The 19,775-nt window shown below is 40.6% G+C and overlaps 2 protein-coding genes and 1 long non-coding RNA gene across 4 annotated transcripts; 1 reads left to right on the top strand and 2 right to left on the bottom strand.

Annotated features, from left to right (window-relative positions):
* The first annotated feature begins 389 nt into the window (after window positions 1-389).
* Window positions 390-1,589, top strand: LOC139063420 (uncharacterized). Its single transcript, XR_011516782.1, has 2 exons — window positions 390-1,315; window positions 1,404-1,589. It is a non-coding gene; the product is annotated as an uncharacterized lncRNA (long non-coding RNA).
* Window positions 1,590-1,851: 262 nt separating this feature from the next.
* LOC139063419 (spectrin alpha chain, non-erythrocytic 1-like) lies at window positions 1,852-5,372 on the bottom strand. Its single transcript, XM_070545281.1, has 7 exons — window positions 3,536-5,372; window positions 3,249-3,466; window positions 2,733-2,825; window positions 2,518-2,622; window positions 2,413-2,445; window positions 2,305-2,340; window positions 1,852-2,098 (listed from the first exon to the last, which is right to left on the bottom strand). Exons 3-7 carry the CDS (start codon window positions 2,796-2,798, stop codon window positions 2,021-2,023), a joined length of 318 nt encoding a protein of 105 aa, XP_070401382.1. The 5' UTR covers window positions 2,799-2,825; window positions 3,249-3,466; window positions 3,536-5,372; the 3' UTR covers window positions 1,852-2,020.
* A 1,255-nt stretch (window positions 5,373-6,627) lies between these two features.
* Window positions 6,628-11,670, bottom strand: LOC139063417 (uncharacterized). Of its 2 annotated transcripts, XM_070545277.1 has the most exons (9): window positions 11,589-11,646; window positions 11,173-11,193; window positions 10,248-10,305; window positions 9,199-9,878; window positions 8,343-8,388; window positions 8,160-8,251; window positions 7,946-8,056; window positions 7,571-7,674; window positions 6,628-7,478 (listed from the first exon to the last, which is right to left on the bottom strand). In XM_070545277.1, exons 3-9 carry the CDS (start codon window positions 10,275-10,277, stop codon window positions 7,216-7,218), a joined length of 1,326 nt encoding a protein of 441 aa, XP_070401378.1. In that variant the 5' UTR covers window positions 10,278-10,305; window positions 11,173-11,193; window positions 11,589-11,646; the 3' UTR covers window positions 6,628-7,215. The 2 variants fall into 2 exon arrangements, with proteins under 2 accessions (XP_070401378.1, XP_070401379.1); XM_070545278.1 differs by lacking the exon at window positions 11,173-11,193 and having other exon boundaries at window positions 11,589-11,670.
* Between the last annotated feature and the right edge of the window lie 8,105 nt (window positions 11,671-19,775).

The raw sequence follows: 19,775 nt of genomic DNA, 5'->3' as shown, positions 1-19,775 counted from the left end.
TATATATATATATACACTTATATATATAATATATAAGTATATATATATATATATATATATATATATATATATATATATATATATATATATATACTTATATATTATATATATAACTGTATATATATATATATATACTTATATATAATATAAGTATATATATATATATACTTATATATTATATATATATATAAGTATATATATATATATATATATATATATATATACTTATATATATAATATATAAGTATATATATATATATATATATATATATATATATATATATATATATATATATATATAAGTATATATATATATTATATATATATATATATACTTAGATATTTATTATATTATATAAGTATATATATATATATTAAGTATACTTATACATTACTTGGTGAAATATACTTCTGATAGAGTCAAGTACAAGTATAGTCTAAATGTAAGTAAACTTTAATGTAAGTATGTATTAAAGTATACTTAGTAGTATTTAAAAAATGTACTCGGATAACTATACTTCTGATAAGTACATTGAAAGTAAACTTGGAAGTATACTGTATTCATTTTTAGTATACTTCAAGTATACTTCAGTGTACTTCTTTTTGGTAAGGGTTTTTTTGGCGCTATCACTCCTGAGTCGCACCAGCCATTAAATGTATCATGAAGAAGAGAAAATATATTTAAGTCGTATTTTGGGGGGACATTTTATTATCTTTCTTACAAAATCTGAGACCAAGCGTTTCACATTGCAACACAAGCACCGGTAACCATAACAGAATTTACAGCCAGCAGAGGAGAGGATGGCGGTGTTTCAAACCCTCCCGGCCGGCGTGTAGAGCTCATTCCTGGGCTGGAGCCGGCCCTCAGCACCCCGCCACAGGCTCTAACAGATGCTGGCGGTGTTTCATATATTTCCAAAACGTAATACTTGTTTGTATCTTGTACAGCCAACTAGCCTTTATTCTGGACTCAGTACAATTTACCAAAAGTAAAGAGACATTATACAGATGAAGTAAGCACAAGATAACTTACTGGAAGACACAGAGTTATCATCAGAACCAGAACAAGAGAGCCTGATAACAGTCATGTGAAAATAACAGTTAAAAAGTATGTATGTATAATAGAAATAAAAATATATTAGAATTAGTGTAACTCACTGTGATCCAAACAAATCAGCCATAGCTGATGAGTAAATATGACATGAGGTCTGGGAGTTTTTAAGTTTCATTCTTTTATTACATTTTTTTCTTAGATCTATTAAAAGGTCACCATGGCAGCCTGTGTGTCTCCAACGTCAGCTACACAACGCAGCGTGTAAGTTCCAAGTACTTGTCTTGACCACTTCATGAATGGTTTTGTAATTTAAACAGCTAGGCCAAACCTGTTATTTTTTCCTCCATAGCCATTTGGATCATTGGAGACAGCTGAGTGAGGCGTGGTGCCCAGAGAGCTGCAGAGACAACCTTGGCCTCCCTGACGTCTGTGTCTCTTGGTTTGGTTGGGGCGGACCATCGACATACATACATGTGCCGACACTTTGCGCCCTGTTTTATAAACTGTAGTGTTAAAAATAAATGTTTTTGCTCAATTACTGGAATTTCTTTGGTTAAGACAAAAGTGAGGAATAATCATTTACAAGTTATTTGTACAACAGGCCCATTTTAAATCCCAACAGTTTCTTAGCAGACAATAGAAATGTGTTCTTTACTAACTTTACTTGGTTTGAAAATCTTACTAAAATAAACTTGAGTGCTGTATTGCAAAACCCAATCATACTTGTTATGTAAACATTAGCTTTGTAGATATTTTTTACAGATATATATTTGTGTGCAACAAAAACCAAACTTAAATAATTTGTCATTCTTTATTGAAAAACAACAAAATACAGGTATACAGAAGTGTGGGAAAATGATAATGTGAAAGTATTGCACTATAAATGAAGTGAGATGAGATGAAGGTGAGATGAAGGTGGACGCCAGCGGGCTGGACGCCGGACGAAGAAACCTGGAGACGGATCGCTCAGACAGGAAGGGAAGAGCTTCCTCTTACCTTGATGGAATTAAAGTTAGCCGTCGTCTGAACGCCCAACCGTACGGTCTGAGGTCAAAGGTCACAGGAAACACACACCAGTCAGCAGTCATACAGATGCATAAAGATAACTAGCCATGGCAACCAGCTGACATGTCCCCACTTTCACCAGCACCTGGTGCCTGCCGGGTCACCTGAATTCCTGTGTGATGTCAGCACGGTCGGCCGTGACTGCTGCCATCAGAGGTGACCTCTGATCAGCTGAATGAACTCACCTTCCAGGGTGACGCCGTGTTAGAGTCGGCTTCATCCTGTAAACAAACAAATGAGTGGTAACATAAACACCACGTCTGGTTCTGGTGGAGGCGGAGGACAACACGCACCTTTCCAGGAGCAGAACCCAGATGTTCTTGTTGCTACAAACAGAGACGAGCAGAGTTAAACCAGGAAGTGAGAGGGACCAGCTGCTGCAGACAGGTGACGCTCACCTGAGCCTGAACCATAGGAGCCTCCTCAGCCATCAGACCTTCTGACTCCAGTTCAGATGCCACCTTGTTGATGTCCCTCAGGCGGGACTCGTTGGCCTTCAGGTCCTGCAGGACAAAAGCACCTGCTGATCACCTTGTTGCTGTCGGGTTAACAGGTCTGGTGTTAGAACGTGGTGGATAAGAATGTTCTGACGGGCCGAGGGTTCTGAACTCACCCTGCAGGACTGGGCCTGCTCCTTCAGGGCCTGGATGCTGCTGCCGTAAGCCGACAGGTCCGACATCAGGGCCTCGTGCTTCTTCAGGAGAGCCTGTGGAGCAGAACATCAGAACCTTCAGCTCGTCTGACACAAGTGGAGCTTTCTCGCAGCGATGGTCCAATCGGATCCGCCACCGTAAAACAAACCCTGCTCAGTTCACCGCAGACGTAGCTCTGCGGGTGTTTAGTGGAAAAGCGTGAGCCTTCTGCCGGCTGCCACGTGTCATGGCTGCTCTGCAGCGGGAACACACATCACAGCTTGTAAACCGTTTGAAATAAGAGCGACGGGAACACGTTTGTCATCACTTCCTGTGCGAGGCCAGCACTTCTACCCCTAACCCATGAGACGCTTAAACGAGCAACGACGTCTGGTAGACAACCGAAGGAAATGCCAAATACAGAAACACTAATTATGAAGGACTGGAAAGAGAGCAAAGAAAAGCGATTGGAGTTTCTCAGGAAGGGACTTCCATACCTCGGCCAAGTCCTCGTCTTTCCCTTAGTCTGGACTTCCAACGATGGGCTCCTTCTCCCTCATCCAGGACTCGGCCTCATTAGCATCCGCAAAGTACTGCTGGGCCTGCAGAGAGTCCTCCAGGTCCTGCCTCCTCTGGGACGCCTTGGCCTTCAGCGTGTCCCAACGTCCATGAAGCTCCCACAGTTTAGTCTTCACTTCCTCACCAGCGAAGTGATCTGGACCCAAAAAAGTGAGCCAGAACCTGCAGACACCTCAGAAACATGTCAGGACCAGACCTGCTCTACCTTCTTCCAACATGGTCTCTCCTTTCTGGGTGACAGCCTTGATGCGAGGTTCATGACCTGTGATCTCAGCCTGCAGAGCCTGGTGCTTCTTCAGCAGGTTCTGGACACCAATCAGGTCCTTCCCTTAGGACACATGTTAGAGTTCAGCATTATGCAGTAGACAGACCAGTTTAACCCAGGGGTTTCTTTCTTCTACAATCTGCTCTTTAACTGTATTATTTCCTGCTATTTCAGCTGTTTATTTTTTCTCTAAGTGTTTTTCTCCCCAGAAGAAGCTACAACGATGTTCTGTTGAGCTGTGGTGGCCTCATGGAGGGGGCCATCGGCTAGCACACTGCTGCTAACCACTTAAACATTCTCCCTCTCCTGATAGTAACATTTTACTTTCTTTGATGTTGGATGTGCTACTACTAGTTTACCCGTTTAATTATAGATTCACTAGGATAAATACAATAAAGTTTATCTCTTGCCAAATAGAATATTTACTGTGGCGAGCCCGTGAAGAGGTGTAGGAGAATGCGACAAATTTGTCTGTTAAAAAGTCTGTTATGTACAAAAACACAATATCATCACACTATTTTGGACCGATACATGACGGTCAGGTCCAGCTTGGGGAGAAAATATGACACGTCTTTCAGGATGGACTTCATCTTTGGTAGCTGGCGAAGCCGGGAAAAGCAGGATCTAACCACCTGGCTAATGTGGGAGTCCATCCGCATCTCTGGGTCCAAAACCACCCCCAGGTTAGTGATGGTTGGCTTCACTAAGCTGCAAAAACAGGGTTGCAGGACAGGACTAACTGCAGTGGGAGAGGGAGGAACAAATATTCCAGTTATAAATATTAAATATTTGAACAAATAAATATTTGTTAAAAGGAAGAAACTGATGATGACTTTAAGATTAGAGGAATGTTCTAGAACGGGTCTGGAACCAACGATGGCCCTTTGGATCAAATTTGGATTAAAAAAATAGCTCATGATTTTATTTATGGATGGAATAAAAATACAGGTTGTAAGCATCTTCTCAGTATCTTCATGTTGCACGACTTTCCACAGCAGAAGGACACAAAAACTGCCAGAATTATGATTAGAAAGATTTACGTTTTAATCTCAGAATCCCAACTTTTCCCAGAATCTTCACATTATTCTATGAATTCAGAGAAAATATACATTTTTCAGAGGTCTCGCTCCCCTGTTGTGGATATTTCTCAAAATTCAACCATTTTTTCTTTTCAAAAGCTTTAGTAAGAGTTTGGACTCTAAACAAGTTTTACTTTGCAGACTGCTTGTCTAAACCTTCATCAGATCTGCTCATAATAAAACATTTGGGTTATATTTAATGCCCAGGAAGATGCTCTTCCTGGGCATTAAGTTATCAAAAACAGATAAAAGTATTTTTTACCATAATTTTAACTGCTATCAGCTGATAAAAATAATAAAAAACAGCCTGATCATTAAAGGGGTGTAAGTGAAACCGCGCGGATCACACAAACCATCATGCTGTCTATATGACTTTGAAAATATATAGTTTAATTACAGTTTGATTTATTTGACATCTGTATAATGTTTATTATTTTGTTTTTTCCCCCTAAATGCCTAACGTTTCAGTTTAACATGAATATTAGTCATTCATCACAATACATAAAGTTACACATTTTAAATTTTAATAGGGGAAGACTGCAGGAGGGAGCGGTAAAATACAGAAATCCCCAGCAAAAACAAGAAACTTTACGAGTCTGATGAAACCCGCTGGAGTTCCTTCAGCAGGCCTGGTGGCAGCTACAACGGCCCAGTGGCTGTGCTTGGTCAATGTTATCGAGCTCAGTCTGGCTCGGCCGTGAACGAGCCGAGGCGACATCCTGCTCTGCCTAAGAAGAAGTGTTATTTTCCGCTTCAGAAGAAGCGTCCGTGTTTTACGCTTTCTCAGAGACATGTCACGTTGCTAAGTTGTTAGCGCCGCGCGCTAACACGTCAATAGTGCAGCATAGCCTGCTGGAGGGTTCAGATGAAAACACCCTACCACTCAGGCTGCTTACACATCGATATTAAGTTGTCGCTGTTGCGCTCACGCCCTAATACAGTATTAGATGCGGTTAAAGTCAGACATGAAAAACTCCACGAGCGGTCAGACCGCGCAGCAGCTAGGCGCAGCAAGTAGGCGCGGGATCGGTCAGGCTGCCCGGCCTGACCGCTGGGGATTACCGGATGGAAGAATGGACACAGAAGTCTCCCTCTTAGCGCTCCGTCATATTTCAACCCATTTTTATCTTAAATGCACTGGGTTTTACCCTATTACCCATCTAAATATGCCCTATTAATTATTTTACCGTATTTTACATTTAAATTTCATGGTTAAACAGTACATGCTACATGTTAAACTGATAGTTAGCTAGCTACTTCGGTAAACTCAGCTAGTTTAAAGGTAGCAGTGACATAAAATACGAATATAGATTTTAACTTACCGAAAAAAATGAAGTGGAGACTCCTTGGACGCTCTATTAGTGCAATTAATACCACTGCAAGTCATTTTGTCCAACAATTGCACCAATAATATCCAAAGAAGAATACACAAACACAGAGACTCAAAATGCCGGAGCAGTTTCCAAGCCAGACCGAGGCTGTACTGAGGCCTTTCCACGGAGCTAGCTCTGTGGTCACGTGGGTCTGAGGCGGCGGTCACTTGTGTCGGATGCTCATTAATTATACAGAATTTTAGGCTTTCAATACACTTAAACAGAAGAGTGAGAAAAAAATTCACCCCCCTCAGAGTTGTCATGAGTATAAACTAGATAATTTAGACAAAAAACATGTTTTGGCACCAGGCTGTAAACATGTTTATTTCTGCTGTGAAATCGGCATTTTTAACATGGGAGTCAATGAGGATTTGCTCGCTTCTGGCACCAGCCCCCAGCGGATGAGGGTGGAACTGCAATTTTTCTTACTTCCGGGATGGGACCATTTTCTGAGCGGCATTGTGGGGGCTTGGTGAAAGGCAGCAACGCTTCAGATCTCATGACACATCTGCGTGACCATCACCCACAACTCTACAGTCAATGCAAGAAAAGCTAACGTTAGCGTTTTAGCTAAAGTGCGTGATCCGAGGATTTGGGTTGAGGGAGAATGCAACGAGTCGCTATATAAAGCAGCCGCAGCGCCGCTACCTGCATATAAACCGTGTCGCGGACACCGCCATGTTGAAATGACGCTATGCATTACGGGGCTCCCAGGGGCAGATAAGAGTTGGTCTCTCTCCGAGAATAATTATGAATTTAACAACGATTACTGCCTGATGACATTTTCCCACATCTGCAAAGCTCACTGGAAGGACACAAACCGAGAACAATATTTTCCTGATATAGGGTTTATTACTCAAGTAAGGGTAAAAAAGTATCTGATTAGAAGGCTACTTGAGTACTGAGTATCATCTGATCTAATATTTTTAAATGATGACATCAAACAGACAAAAAATAAGAAGTTATGGGCAAATATTGGTATTTTAAAGACTAAAGGGGAAACATGTAAACAAATAAACAACATAATTACAAAATAACACATTTTAGGCAAAATTTAGACACAAACTGAGGACAATATTTCCTGACATACAGGGTTTATTTAGTTGTCTGAAAATGTAACACGTTTAAAAAAATACTGCGATAATACCGAAAACCGTGACAGTTTTGGTCACAATAACCGTGAGGTTAAATTTTCACACCGTGACAACCCTAGTCTAGACTGTGTATATATTGAAACTAATACATAAATGCAGAGTTTTACCTGAAGACTTTCTGGCTGGTTTACTGGATTTGACATCAGTCCTAAGTACCACATCTGCTCTGGAGTTCTGTTCCTCTCTGTACGCAGAGGGTGGTTGTTCCAACCTTCAACAAATGCCTGGAGATCCATGTTAAGCTGTGGAAGGAATGTTTGGTGGACAGAAAAAAGATCTATATGGGAAAGAAAAATTAGTAAATATAATAAAATAGAACAGCTTAGATCCCAAATAAATGCTGGCTTGTGTAAGACATTATGTCAGTACCTTGAGATGATATATCAAGAAGGTCTTCTGCCTCCAAGCTGTGGAGTGTGTTGTAGTAACTTGAAGTTACACACATCCTGATGTCCCGCCATAAACGTTCGATTCTATAAACAGATTTGTATAAAATTGGATATAATGTTTATGTATTTAGCAGACTCTTTTATCCAAAGTGACTTACAAGTGAGAATGAGCCAGCAGGTTGCCCTTGAGACTAACAAAAGACACTAGTCAGGCAATCCTAGGTGGCAGTGAGGCAGCATAATGAATCAAAGAGGGAAGTGAACAGAGGTGTGTAGAGTGAGGGATGGGACTTCATAATGACTTCCAACTTTACGTAAAAAACAGGATAAATATCAAACAGTTAAACCAGCTCACCTTTGATTGTGCACACTTTTTCCTGATATAAAGCTTCCCTTATCAGTCCCATGCACAGTAAACATAAACCGAGCAATGTCGACATTCTCCACTCCTTGGTCGCCTCTAACCCTGTAAATAAAACAAATGTACTATTCTTTTGTGATTTAGGTGGAATAAAAGTTTGGGCAAATTTTTTAGGATCAAGAAGCAACAATTAACTGAAGCCTCTTACCTTGAGGGTATGCCATGCTGGTCAGTAGCCCTTTTAAAGACAGCAAAAGCAGTTGCAGCACGATTGTTTGTTGCAGCTTCCAAACACACAATCTGGAAAAATATGTGGTTACTTATTTAATTATATAGAATCCCAAGAAAAAACAATACAACTTTTATATGCTGGATGTCTGTTTTAACATACCTTCCTGGAGTACCCATCAACAGCTCCAAAAATGACAATGTTGAACCTGTTGTGTAATTGATAAAACTCTCAGTACGATGTTTTACTTTCATCATCAAAGACTTAGGCTACGTTCACACTCCAGGCAAAAGCGAATCAAATCCGAATGTTTCCTGTCGTGTGACCCATATCGGATTTTTTGATGACAGTCTGAATGGCACAGATAACATTTTTTCAAATCCAGGTCAGTTTTATTTGTGGCACTGATTCCGATACATTTGTGATGTTTTCGAAAGCATCATGTCTTATGCTCCTGAGGTGAGGCGCTGACCCAGGGATTCAGGATCTGTCTGTACATCTTAAGTTTTTTAATTAAAAATTACAGGAGCGTCAGATCGGGGGGGGGGGGGGGGGGGGGATGCTGCTGGAGGGGAGCCCCTCTCCTGTGTCCATAAGAGAGTGTGTGTTGGTGTGTGTGTGTGTGTGTGGGGGGGGGGGGGGGGGCATTTTTAGGGAAAGTAATAATATTGGAACACTGTGGGAATAAGGAGTACAATAGTTAATATATTTGAAAATAGTTTCCAGGTCAAAACAGGAGACTTGACAGGTGTGATCCTGGAATAATGGATGAAGTCTCTCAGTGAAGCCCTTCAGTTCACAGCCCCGTCTCTCTGTTCCAACTCCACAGAGCTCCTTATGTGGCTTGTTCTCTTCTGCACATGTGGGCCACTTTGAACATTTACACTGGAGAGTGTTTGCTGTTGCATTTCAGTTGTAATGTGAACAACCCACACAAAAAATCTCATTTACTCAAAAAAAATGGAATGGAGCATTAACACCTGCAGAGTGAACATAGACTAAGCAAAGTATTACTGACCTGATAAGTTTGTGGTTTGTGTCCACGTGCCACAGTGACAGCGGTCCTCTGACAGAATAAGTTCTTCTTACTATACAACCCAATCCAGTCAGTCTGCACAAAATCCCGAGTGAATCCACTCGATGCATTGAGGCGGTCAATCTTCGCCACTGCACATTGATTCTCATGGACAATAGTCTCCCCTTCACCATGCGATAACCTGCAGTGGGCATTTCAGTCTTTATGCGTTGGATTGCCTCATCAAGTTCGTCGTCAGAAATCTGGCTGTACCTCTGCCTGACAGATAAACCAAACTCGTTCATCCTTCTTTCAATGGTTCTTGCTGAAACGCCAAGTAATCTTGAAATGCAGGCAACAGACAAGTTCATATCTAAAAGTTCTTTCAGTCTTTCCTCCTCAATATAATATCTCGGACGACCCATTTCTCCAGAGACAGTGTCCACAGCACTGCTATTTTCCGCTTCTTGAACCTGTTTATTATGTTCAATAACAGATCCCATTAAATCTTGTAAAGCCTGCCTGATTTCTGGTGGGATATCTACAAGTCTATAAAGTGCATCCCAGAGGTAGAGCTCCTGACGACATGTAAATTCCAAGAAATCTGTGTCCAGAGGAGTTCTTGCGAGGGCTGCCTCCAATTTCATAAAGAGCCTGGATATGAACTCTTGTCGTACAATGCCCTATAAAAAAGGTTTCAGATCAAATTGTTAGCATTTTTAAGCACATACTCATGCTCACAAACTTAGAATGTGTGTTTTGATTAAGCCCATTTGTTTGATTTAAAGAACCTTTTAAAAATGACCAGGTATTAAACATACTTTAGTAAGCATGCATATCTGGATTCAAAATATGTTTTTAATCAATTTGATTTAATATTTGAGTTTAAATGTTTTCATCAGCTGCAAACATACATTCACAACTAACTGAAATAAGTGCTTTAAAACATCAGCTCATTGATCTATACAATGTATTTTACTGAGTGAATTGAGTTACTGAAATAAATAAACTTCTCAATGATGGTTTTATTAACTGAATATTACTGTAATTACCTGTACATCTCGAGTCTCTGCTGATGCCATTTCCAACTGTAAGTTTTTCCATACAAAGCTGATCAAATGAGAAGACAAAGAAGAAAGAATGGTAGAAGTTACATTAGACTTTCTATTTACCAATTAAGTTAGCTACTTTTTTTGTTTTACTATTTAACTATTGGGGGAAACCCAAAAGTTTAGAATTTAACACTATTTAATTTGTAAATATATTATGTTATCTTGAGAGCTTGGGTCAGCAACTTGTAGTATTTCAAATAAATGTAGTGTTGTGGTACTGTTCTATTTCTATATTTCATCAGTTCAACGCAACAGACATGGAGGAAGCAAATGTAACAGTGAAAATGTACTTAGTTGACTAATGGAAATACAAACTTACGTCACCTTTAAAAAAAGACACACAACTCACATTTAAGGTCTGCTTTAATTAGTAAATCAGGGTATCTGCCGGTTTAATGGAGTCAAATTTAAGACTTTTTAAGATATTTTTAAGGCCACTTTGACCAAATTTAAGCTATTTTTTAAATTTAATTTAAGCTATAATTTCCAGCCATTGCCTGGAACCGGGGCTAACCATGTCGCCAATGTGGGATTAGCCATCCAGTTACCATTAAACTTGCACTTCCCCATGGCGCAAGCTCCCACTAGCTTAACCAGCTAATGTGCTCATCTAAAAATAGCCCCCCTTTCACAACCAACTGAATGTGTACGGTTCCGCTTACGCCAACATCGTACACAAAAAATGCTGAACACTAACTAGAAATTCACGAAAATTTTATAGAAATAAAAGAATCTTGTTTATTGGGTCTTTGAAAATTTAAGACCTTTGGAAACTGTATTTAAGGATTATTTGTCATTTTTAAGGCCTTAAATTTGGAAAAGCTAATTTAAGACTTTTTAAGACTTTTTAAGAACCTGCACATACCCTGTAAATGCCAAAAGGAATCTGAAAGAAGAAAAACATACTACAGTCAATATGGATTCTCAAATGAAGATTGCATGTAGAAACTAAGGTGGTGCTTTAATCATGATAATCTTGTACAAGAGTGTCACTCCGTTAACTGTGCTGTAAATTATTGTATGACTTCTATACCTGTCACCCAGTATCAACCGGATTTCTGGCTGTTTACAGGCTCTTAAATGTCCCATTCGATTTCTTTAGCAAAGGGCAAGCTAAGCAGTTAGCATCAAAAATACGCATACAAGTTAACACCAAGTATTAGCTACTGAACTACCTAGCCTGTTTTACCCGATCCGGTTTTTACCAGAGCAAGTATTATTGTGAATATCTACATGTATAATCCCATGTTTCTATCATAAACTCACAAAAAGTTTACTCACCAAACCTCCGATTCAGCCACGCTAGCTGCATTGGTTAGCTCCGGACACTAAGGAAAGCCATCGGCGCCAACAAAGGTCACGGGGTGGGGATAGCAGGAAAATGGCCAATCAAATGCATGCTAGTTTTTCCCGATGGGTTTTCCGTGTTTTTTTTTTTCTACCCACAAAGGGAGGGGGAGGAGGGGTTGATGCCAAAGTTTCACACGAGCGCGCAGGAGTAGATACACGAGCGAGCAGATTACTAACTAACTAAAACTTTATTTATATAGCGCCTTCACATGGCCCATGGACCAAAAAAAGCGCTGCAAATCAGAAATAATCATAAAAAAAATAAAAACATATAAAACCATTTAAAAACCAACAAAAACTTGCAGATAAAATCTAGGCGGGGCAGCAAAAAGTGCAAAGCCATCAGTTAATGGGACTCTTCCTGAATAAAAGCTAAAGAATAAAAGTGAGTTTTCAGCTGGCTCTTAAACTTGCCAAGTGTGGTGGCCTGTTTAACACATGTAGGTAGCTCATTCCAGAGCCTCGGCCCCAGCACTGAGAAAGCACGACCCCCTCGAGATTGTAGTCTGTGTTTAGTGTAGCGGAATATAGTTGGTATATTCTTACACTTTATTAAGGTCCAGAGACTAATCTTACCTTAGAATCAGAGGAGCTTGTTTTTACCACAGGGAATTTTATTCAAACACTTTGTATTGACTTAGAGACAAGAAAAGAGAAATATGGGACGTTTAAGAACATTTATTTTTATAATTATTCGAAACAGTCACCAGGACTAACTCTATAATGATGGATGCATAAGGATTTGGATGCTGAAGTGTTGGTGTGTGTGTGTCAGTTCAGAATCTCCATCTGATGCAGGCGAGTCTGAGTGTAAGATGTTGTTTTGACTAACTAACCACGAGGGACTTCAGGAGGAAGAGACATGAAACGGCATCTATGCCGAACTACGTACCTTCGGAGACTCCCGTGTATGATCTTGAATGCCAGGTCCTCGGACCCTCCTTTGGTGCTGGAACTGATAGCACAGCGTCTGCATCACGACAAACCAGTCTACGGATCGACTCCCGGTAGCAACGGCAGGTGTCAGCATCACGTAGAGTTCAGCTTTTATTCTGAAGGAACCGTCGTCTTGTTGATAAACGACAGAATTTTCCAGCTTGACAGTTCTCAGCTTAAAAGTAGAAAATACAGCTGGCCAGTCTGTAATGCACTTAGCGATGATGGATTTGAGAGCTGGTCGAGTACTTGGTTGGAACTGCGTTGAACCAAGTTGAACTACGTTGAAACACCTTGTTGGAACTGACCTAAAATGGCGTTGTTCTGTTTTATTAAACTTAGTTGCTTATAATTCTTTGCGAATCGGAGCGGACAGATTAACTAAACACCACAGACTCTGCCCCGCAACAGAAAGGAAGTTCTGATTGGATGAGTGAACAATGTGTCATGTGTTTACCTTATGTGGATCAGAATGTCTAGCTCAAGTCCTGTTATTCATTAAACACATAAATCATAACATTGTGATTTCACAGATCGGTCACCTGATTATTATTGACCAACAGTTGTTTTGATTAGCTTTATTAAAAATAAAGTTCTTTGATTAACTAATGAAAAGCGTTCTTCGTCCTTCTTCTGTCTTCTTTGCTGTAATGCAAACATCAAAAGCAAGCACACGACCGTGGCAATTTATGCACACTGTCACTGTGTCAAAGGGCAGCTGTTAAGGGCAGAAATGGCATATTCATAACGTTCACGTTTCAATCATCCTGTCAAAAATACTATAAAAAAACAGAAATGTAAATCAATACTAAAATGTAAATCAGTGGAGTTAGTAATCACTTTCATGTTAATGTACCCATAAGGAATTAAGATTAGTAAAGATAAAAAAAATTTTTTTTGGATAACAGTACTATGTGGCCTAACCCACTCACTGTTACCTGGCCGATCAAGTCCTTGTTGTGCTGACCGAAGGTTCCTTGCGGGAACATAAGGATGGATCAGATCTGCCAGATATCGTGGAGCCAACTAATGTAAACATTTAAAAACAAACACCAGAACTTTAAACAAAATTCTAAAAGAGACTGGGAGCCAGTGTAGGGATGCCAAAACAGGCGTGATGTGTTCAGATCTCCCGGTACCAGTCAGTAACCTGGCTGCCGCATTTTGGACCTTCTGTAGTTTCACTATTGAGGCCTGCTTGATGCCTGCATAAAGCGAGTTACAGTAATCCAGTCTGGTGGTAATGAAGGCGTGGATGACAGTTTCCAGATGTTAACGTGATAGCAGCGGCTTAATCCTAGCTATTCTCCTGAGATGGAAATAGCAGGATCTGATTGTTCCATTGACCTGGGTGTCCAGTGTGAGCTCAACATCCAACTTCACCCCCAGGTTGGTGACCACAGCCTTCTCAAAAGGTGCTAATGAAGGAGAATCAATCCTTTGGGCACACCATGTTTGTATTTCGGGCAGAACAGGATAGTCTCAGTTTTATTCTGGTTGAAGAACAATACATTTTGAGCCATCCATAGCTTGACCTCCTACAGGCAGTCCAAGAGTGGTTTAAAAGAACTTGAGTTATTGCATGATACTGGTAAACAGATTAGACAGTCATCTGCATACAGTTGAAACTTGACGTTGTGCCGACGAAACCAGTCCCCCAGCGGCAGCAGATAGAGGGAAAAGAGGAGAGGTGCCAGGACTGATCCCTGAGGCACTCCACACTGCAAATCAGTAGTATCAGACGAACAGTCCCCCAGTCTTACCCCGGCTTTCCACAGGAGCCGTCAGCAGCACGTTACTGCAGCAGCACGTTATAGCTGCTGATAGGAACCGCTGTAGTCAACAGAACATTTTCCACTGGAGCCGTCAGCAGCGCAAGTCGGCCGCGTCTGAGAAGCTGCATGTCGCGGCCTTTACGCACCGGTTCTATTTTCTACGTGCGACGCCTCTGAAACGGGTTAAGTTCTACATTTTTGGGGAAGGAAAGACAGGAAATGGGACACGGAAATGGAGAGAAGCTCCCGAAATTTTCAGAATAAAGAACGTACTGCCTTCAGGTTGCTTTACTTTAAAAAAGGTTACTAACTGTGCGGCCCCGTGAGAAGTTATCACCTAGCTAGCGGTCTCCTTTGTTTTTCAGGTCCGTATTGGCGATTATAAAACGGACAAAACATAAAACACAAACATTTTGGATCCATGTTGTAGTTTTCTTCTGCTTGTTGTTGTGTTTACTGACGAAGTCACTCGTGTGACTTCGTGCTCGGTCGGTGACAGCTGCTCCCTTGCTGCGTCGCGTCTCGTGGGAAGGGCCAAGCAGCAGTTTACGCGAGCAAGACGTGCTGCTGCAGTAACGTGCTGCTGACGGCTCCTGTGGAAACCTGGGGTTAGGGCTGCTCGATTATGGCAAAAATGAAAATCACGATTATTTCCAATGAAATTGAGATCACGATTATTTCACGATATTTATTTAACAATAACAATGTATTGAATAATTGCTTTAAAGATTGTCAAAAAATATAAAATGGTGTGCAAATACTGACCACTGTGCAAATGTTTGCTTTGCAATATAAGAAATAAATAAAAAAAATGTAAACATTAATGTTCAGTGAACTTCAAACTACTGCATAACATATATGCATACAAATAACCAAACATCAAGGCAAGCTGTGTAGCCACACAATGCACAATTGCATCAAATTGACATACCTCATATTGAGGTATGTCAACTAAAGTTGCTGCCTGAACAAAAATAAAATTAAACACTGAAAGTAGTACCTTTTATAAGAAATAAATAAAAACTAGTAGGCCAGAGTCCCATACAATCTTAAAATGACTCAACAAAACATGGTTCCTGCAACCTTTCAAAGGTTTTTAGCCAAAAACACCAGCCTATTAACATGGTCAGGCTTTAGGGATGCACGCAGGCAGTTGACAACATTTCCACCAGTGCTGAAGACCCTTTCTGATGAGGCACTTGTGGCTGAGATGCAAAGATATTTCTTTGCCAGGATGGAGTGTCGTGGGAAGAGGTTCTGTGATAGCTTCCACCACCCCAGTGGGTCTTCCTCTGTGTCCAGGGTCCCTGCCTGGAGGTACCCCTGAAGCTCACAAGCTATGGCCTGGTCCAGTTGAAGAGTATGTTCTGCACCTGGAGCTGCTGGGCTGTGAGGGGCCTTAAAGAAGCTGCTTAGGCCCCTTTTCCTCTTCGTTTGGTTTGATGCACCATCATCAGCAACCTCCGTGTTACCAACGGGTGTCCCCATCACTGCAGCCTCCTTTAATGGGACAAACAAAATGACAGCAACACAGAATGAGGAACCAGTTTTATCTGTCTCGGGTTTGGCATTCTAAAGAACAATCCTTAAATAATTACTATAAATAATGATAGATAGATAGACCGAAAGATAGACAGACAAGATAGATAAATACCATGATGGACTTCATTTCCATTGTCAGTCTGGCTTTGATTGTTTCTTGGCTGACCTCGCTTGCATATCTCAGTTTGAACCTTGGGTCCAGGACAGTGGCCATGTCAAGCAACTCTTGTGTTGGTGAGTCACCATACTTTTCATTTAGGTACTCCAGTATTCTCCTCTTGATGCATTTTGAGAGATCTGTGTCATCATCTTGCTCAGCCAGGATTGAGTTGTTAAATAGGTGGAGTGTTGGTTTTATTAAAGACACACTCACATATTTCTCTCCAGAAAGTGCATCAGTGAATTCAACCAGAGGCCCCAGGGTCTTGTTGATGGCTTCAAGGACATCGATGTCCTGCCATGAGGGGATGAGGTGCCTAGTTCCTTTGTCTTGGGAGAGGACATGGGCAATGGCCTTCTGCTGCTCAAGGACTCTGGAAACCATGGCCTGCCTAGATCCCCATCTGGTTGGACACTCGGTCTTTAAGGAGTGGTCTGGCAGTTTGAGGTCTATCTGTGCCTTTTTCAGCTCTCTCTTTTTTTTCCAACTGAATGAAAAGGTGCTGACCACTTTTTTGCAGACCCCCACTGCACGCTCAATCCTGTGATCTTTCATGGCTCTTTCTGTAAAAACATAAAAAATATAAACAAGCAGTATCAAGAGGATGATTGTCATTTCCTTGAGTGTGAATGAATAGGAAAAAGTGATGGTAGCTTATTCATGTGTTTGTATAATTCATAGAAAATGTGTATCACTTTGAGAAGGAATAAAAGTATCTCTGAATTTAAATAGTTTTTTATACATTATATTCATTCGAAGCATTATGTTGTATACTTATTAAAAGAAAATCACATTATGCATCATATTCAGTAGGAATTAGGCCTACTCACCTATGGCCAAATGTAATCTGTGCCCAAAGCACTGGAGCCTCATCCAGCCATTCAGTTCTGCAGCCAATATGACGTTTGCAGCGTTGTCTGTGGTTATACAGACGAGTTTACTCTCCTCCAGATCCCACGTAGCCAGTGCTTGTTTCAGACCTGCAGCCAGCGCTGGACTGACCATAGGGCATAGCGGGCAACTGCCCGCTGGGCCGACCCTTTCATCTTTTATGGGCCGGTGTCTTTTTTTTTTTTTTCCTGGCCTCTAGTTGTTGCGGACAACTTGCCCGCGCCGCCCCACGCGACGCCTCGTAAAAGTTGGTGGATTGGCCAATTGGTAATAATACACTCTGGGCTGGACCAATAGCCAGAGGTCTGATGCACCCGCCAGTTGTTTGTGAATCTCAGTAAACAGACAAACGAGCTTTACAAAATGGAGAACAAAAAACGGAAAGGAGGAGCGGAGAAAATTCGACTAAAAAAGAAACTGGCCCTTCAGGCTGATGCTGGCACATGTGTTAAAATCTCACAGTTGTTTGGTAGTGAAGGTTCAAGTAAAATCAATTTAGGAAGTGATGGAGCCTCAGCCCAGCGACAGGTTGGAGAAGAAAAGAGGGAGGAGGAGGAGAAACCCGAGCCGGTGTTGTGCCATAAATTGACTCGCTGCCAAAAAATGATTAGCCACCGCGGGATCGCGCACGGTTAGGTAATTGCATTTCTAGACAAAATTCCCCAGGATTTCGCCCTAAAACTCGGCATATCTAGCAATATGGACATTCAGAAAGCAAAGATAACCTCTTCCGGTACTTAAACAGATGTTTATCGCGGATATTAGTGTGCAGTGTTTGTGGCACCCTGCGCGGGAGCACGAGGACGTGCTTGTGGAAAGAGGGAGGAAGATGTGGCTATGTGAGCGTCCACAATGTCCCGATTGATGATGCGCCCTGGCTACTGGGCTAAGGAGATGCCTCTTTGGCTGACTGGTTAGAGCGTATGACTGTCACCCGGGAGTCTGGGGATCGAATCCCGCCCGGGCTCTCCTTTCTGCACCTTGCCACATTAGTTTTTCCAGTTCGGAAGTTGTTTTAAGTGTTGCTATTTGTCTTAAACGTTCACAATGAGGATATATTAATCCTTTTTGCAATATTTGCGATTGAAAGATGGTTTGTGCCACAAACTTTGTGGTAAGAACTGGCTTTCTTTATGTTACAGCCTTGATACTAAAAAAAATAAATAAACAATGTAAAATGGCACCCTGTATTGAATGTAAACGTTGTATAAATGGAAATAAACAATTCTCCAACGATTTAATTTTCCCCCCTTCCTTTCTTTAGTCCACTTGACATGGAGCCACAGTTAACTAGTTTAGGGCACATTTTTACTTGAAAAAAAGTATTTAAAATGATCAAGCTTTGGCTTTAATGACACTGTGTAGGTTGCTATCTATACATTACGTTGCTCTATTTAAAAGTAACAAGATAAAAGCACTTCAGCACATAAAATTAAGATTGTCACTTGCCAAATAGACTACACCCTCCCGTTTACCTATAAGAAATGCCTCAAAATATCTTTAAATTCTTTATTGATGATTTAATTGTAGACAACTAAAATGGCATTTTACTTGCCAAAAAGTGATTGAATCGCTAAGATTTTCATGGAGGCTAAAATTGACCAAATAAGGGTTTTATGTATTATCTGTTGATGTTACTGTACTCATACTGCCTACTGTATCATCAAAAACACCCCAAAAATGGCAAAAAAAGAAAAAAAAAGAAGATAATTTCCCTTGCCAAAAATTGATTACAGTGTCCTGGTCACGTGTAAAGGGTTACATTTACCTAAATATTACTTTATTTATTATCTCTTGATGTTATTAGTGCCATCACAGGACGCTGGGTGTCTTTCACATTCATAAACACTTCAAAAATGGCAACAAATGATAATTTCCCTTGCCAAAAATTGATTACAGTGTCCTGGTCACGTGTAAAGGGTTAAATTGACCTAAATATTACCTTATTTATTATCTCTTGATGTTATTAGTGCCATCACAGGATGCTGGGTGTCTTCCACATTCATAAACACCTAAAAAATGGCAACAAATGATAATTTCCCTTGCCAAAAATTGATCACAGAGTCCTGGTCACCCATAAAGGCTTAAATTGGCATAAATATTACTTCATTTATTATGATGCTGGGTGTGTTCCACAATCATATTCGAATAAACATGAAAATATTCTGTCCGAATATCTGTTTCTTGTTATAAATATAACAGCATGAAGGATTTACAGTTAAAATAGGAGAAACACGTGACTCCCCAGGAAGGGTCGTAACACCACTCGCCTCATGCACATAAGTGAACAAATCAAAGCAGCATGGAGACACTCCGTCTCCAACCACCTCTCAGGCAGCAGCCTGCACTCCCAAGTTCTACACATCACCAGAACATAAACAACCGCAACACAATAAAAGCAGTGTTATACAAAATGGAAGGCCTGTAGTGTTTATTCTCTTACAGTAACAACTTATCAATTTTTTGGAGGAATTTATTTGAGAATTTTTTGGTTTTTATTAATTGTGCAATAGAAAAGTAATCACTAGATTAATCATCTAAATAGTCATTAGAATAGTCGACTATTCAATAAAATAATCGTCAGAATAATCATTTTAAAAATAATCAGTTACCCCCAACCCTACTTTTTAGAATACCAGGATAGGAAGGATGGTGTAGGTTTACGTTTATTAGATTGATACATAAATACTACCAATAAGAAAGTGTACGTTGGTGTGTGTCAGAAACAGCGTAAGGCTTAATGTCTTTTCCAAAAAAAACAGGTGATGGGCCGGTCTCCAGTCAAAATGCCCGGGCTGAATTTTTGTCCCAGTC

Source organism: Nothobranchius furzeri, chromosome 15, assembly GCF_043380555.1.
Source record: "Nothobranchius furzeri strain GRZ-AD chromosome 15, NfurGRZ-RIMD1, whole genome shotgun sequence".
NCBI classification, from domain to species: Eukaryota; Metazoa; Chordata; class Actinopteri; order Cyprinodontiformes; family Nothobranchiidae; genus Nothobranchius; species Nothobranchius furzeri.
Note: the sequence above shows the minus strand (reverse complement) of the source record. Positions and strands in the feature narration are given on the sequence as shown.

What these genes read in the sequence shown, in the direction of transcription:
- LOC139063419 (XM_070545281.1), bottom strand. Translation starts at nt 2,798, where the DNA reads ATGTCGGACCTGTCGGCTTACGGCAGCAGCATCCAGGCCCTGAAGGAG. An exon ending in CTCCTATGGTTCAGGCTCAG is followed by an intron (nt 2,446 to 2,517) that starts GTGAGCGTCACC and finishes CTCTGTTTGTAG; the next exon opens with CAACAAGAACATCTGGGTTC. An exon ending in ACACGGCGTCACCCTGGAAG is followed by an intron (nt 2,099 to 2,304) that starts GTGAGTTCATTC and finishes CTTTGACCTCAG; the next exon opens with ACCGTACGGTTGGGCGTTCA.
- LOC139063417 (XM_070545278.1), bottom strand. Translation starts at nt 10,277, where the DNA reads ATGGCATCAGCAGAGACTCGAGATGTACAG. An exon ending in TTGATGGGTACTCCAGGAAG is followed by an intron (nt 8,252 to 8,342) that starts GTATGTTAAAAC and finishes ATATTTTTCCAG; the next exon opens with ATTGTGTGTTTGGAAGCTGC. An exon ending in TCTTGATATATCATCTCAAG is followed by an intron (nt 7,479 to 7,570) that starts GTACTGACATAA and finishes TTTCCCATATAG; the next exon opens with ATCTTTTTTCTGTCCACCAA.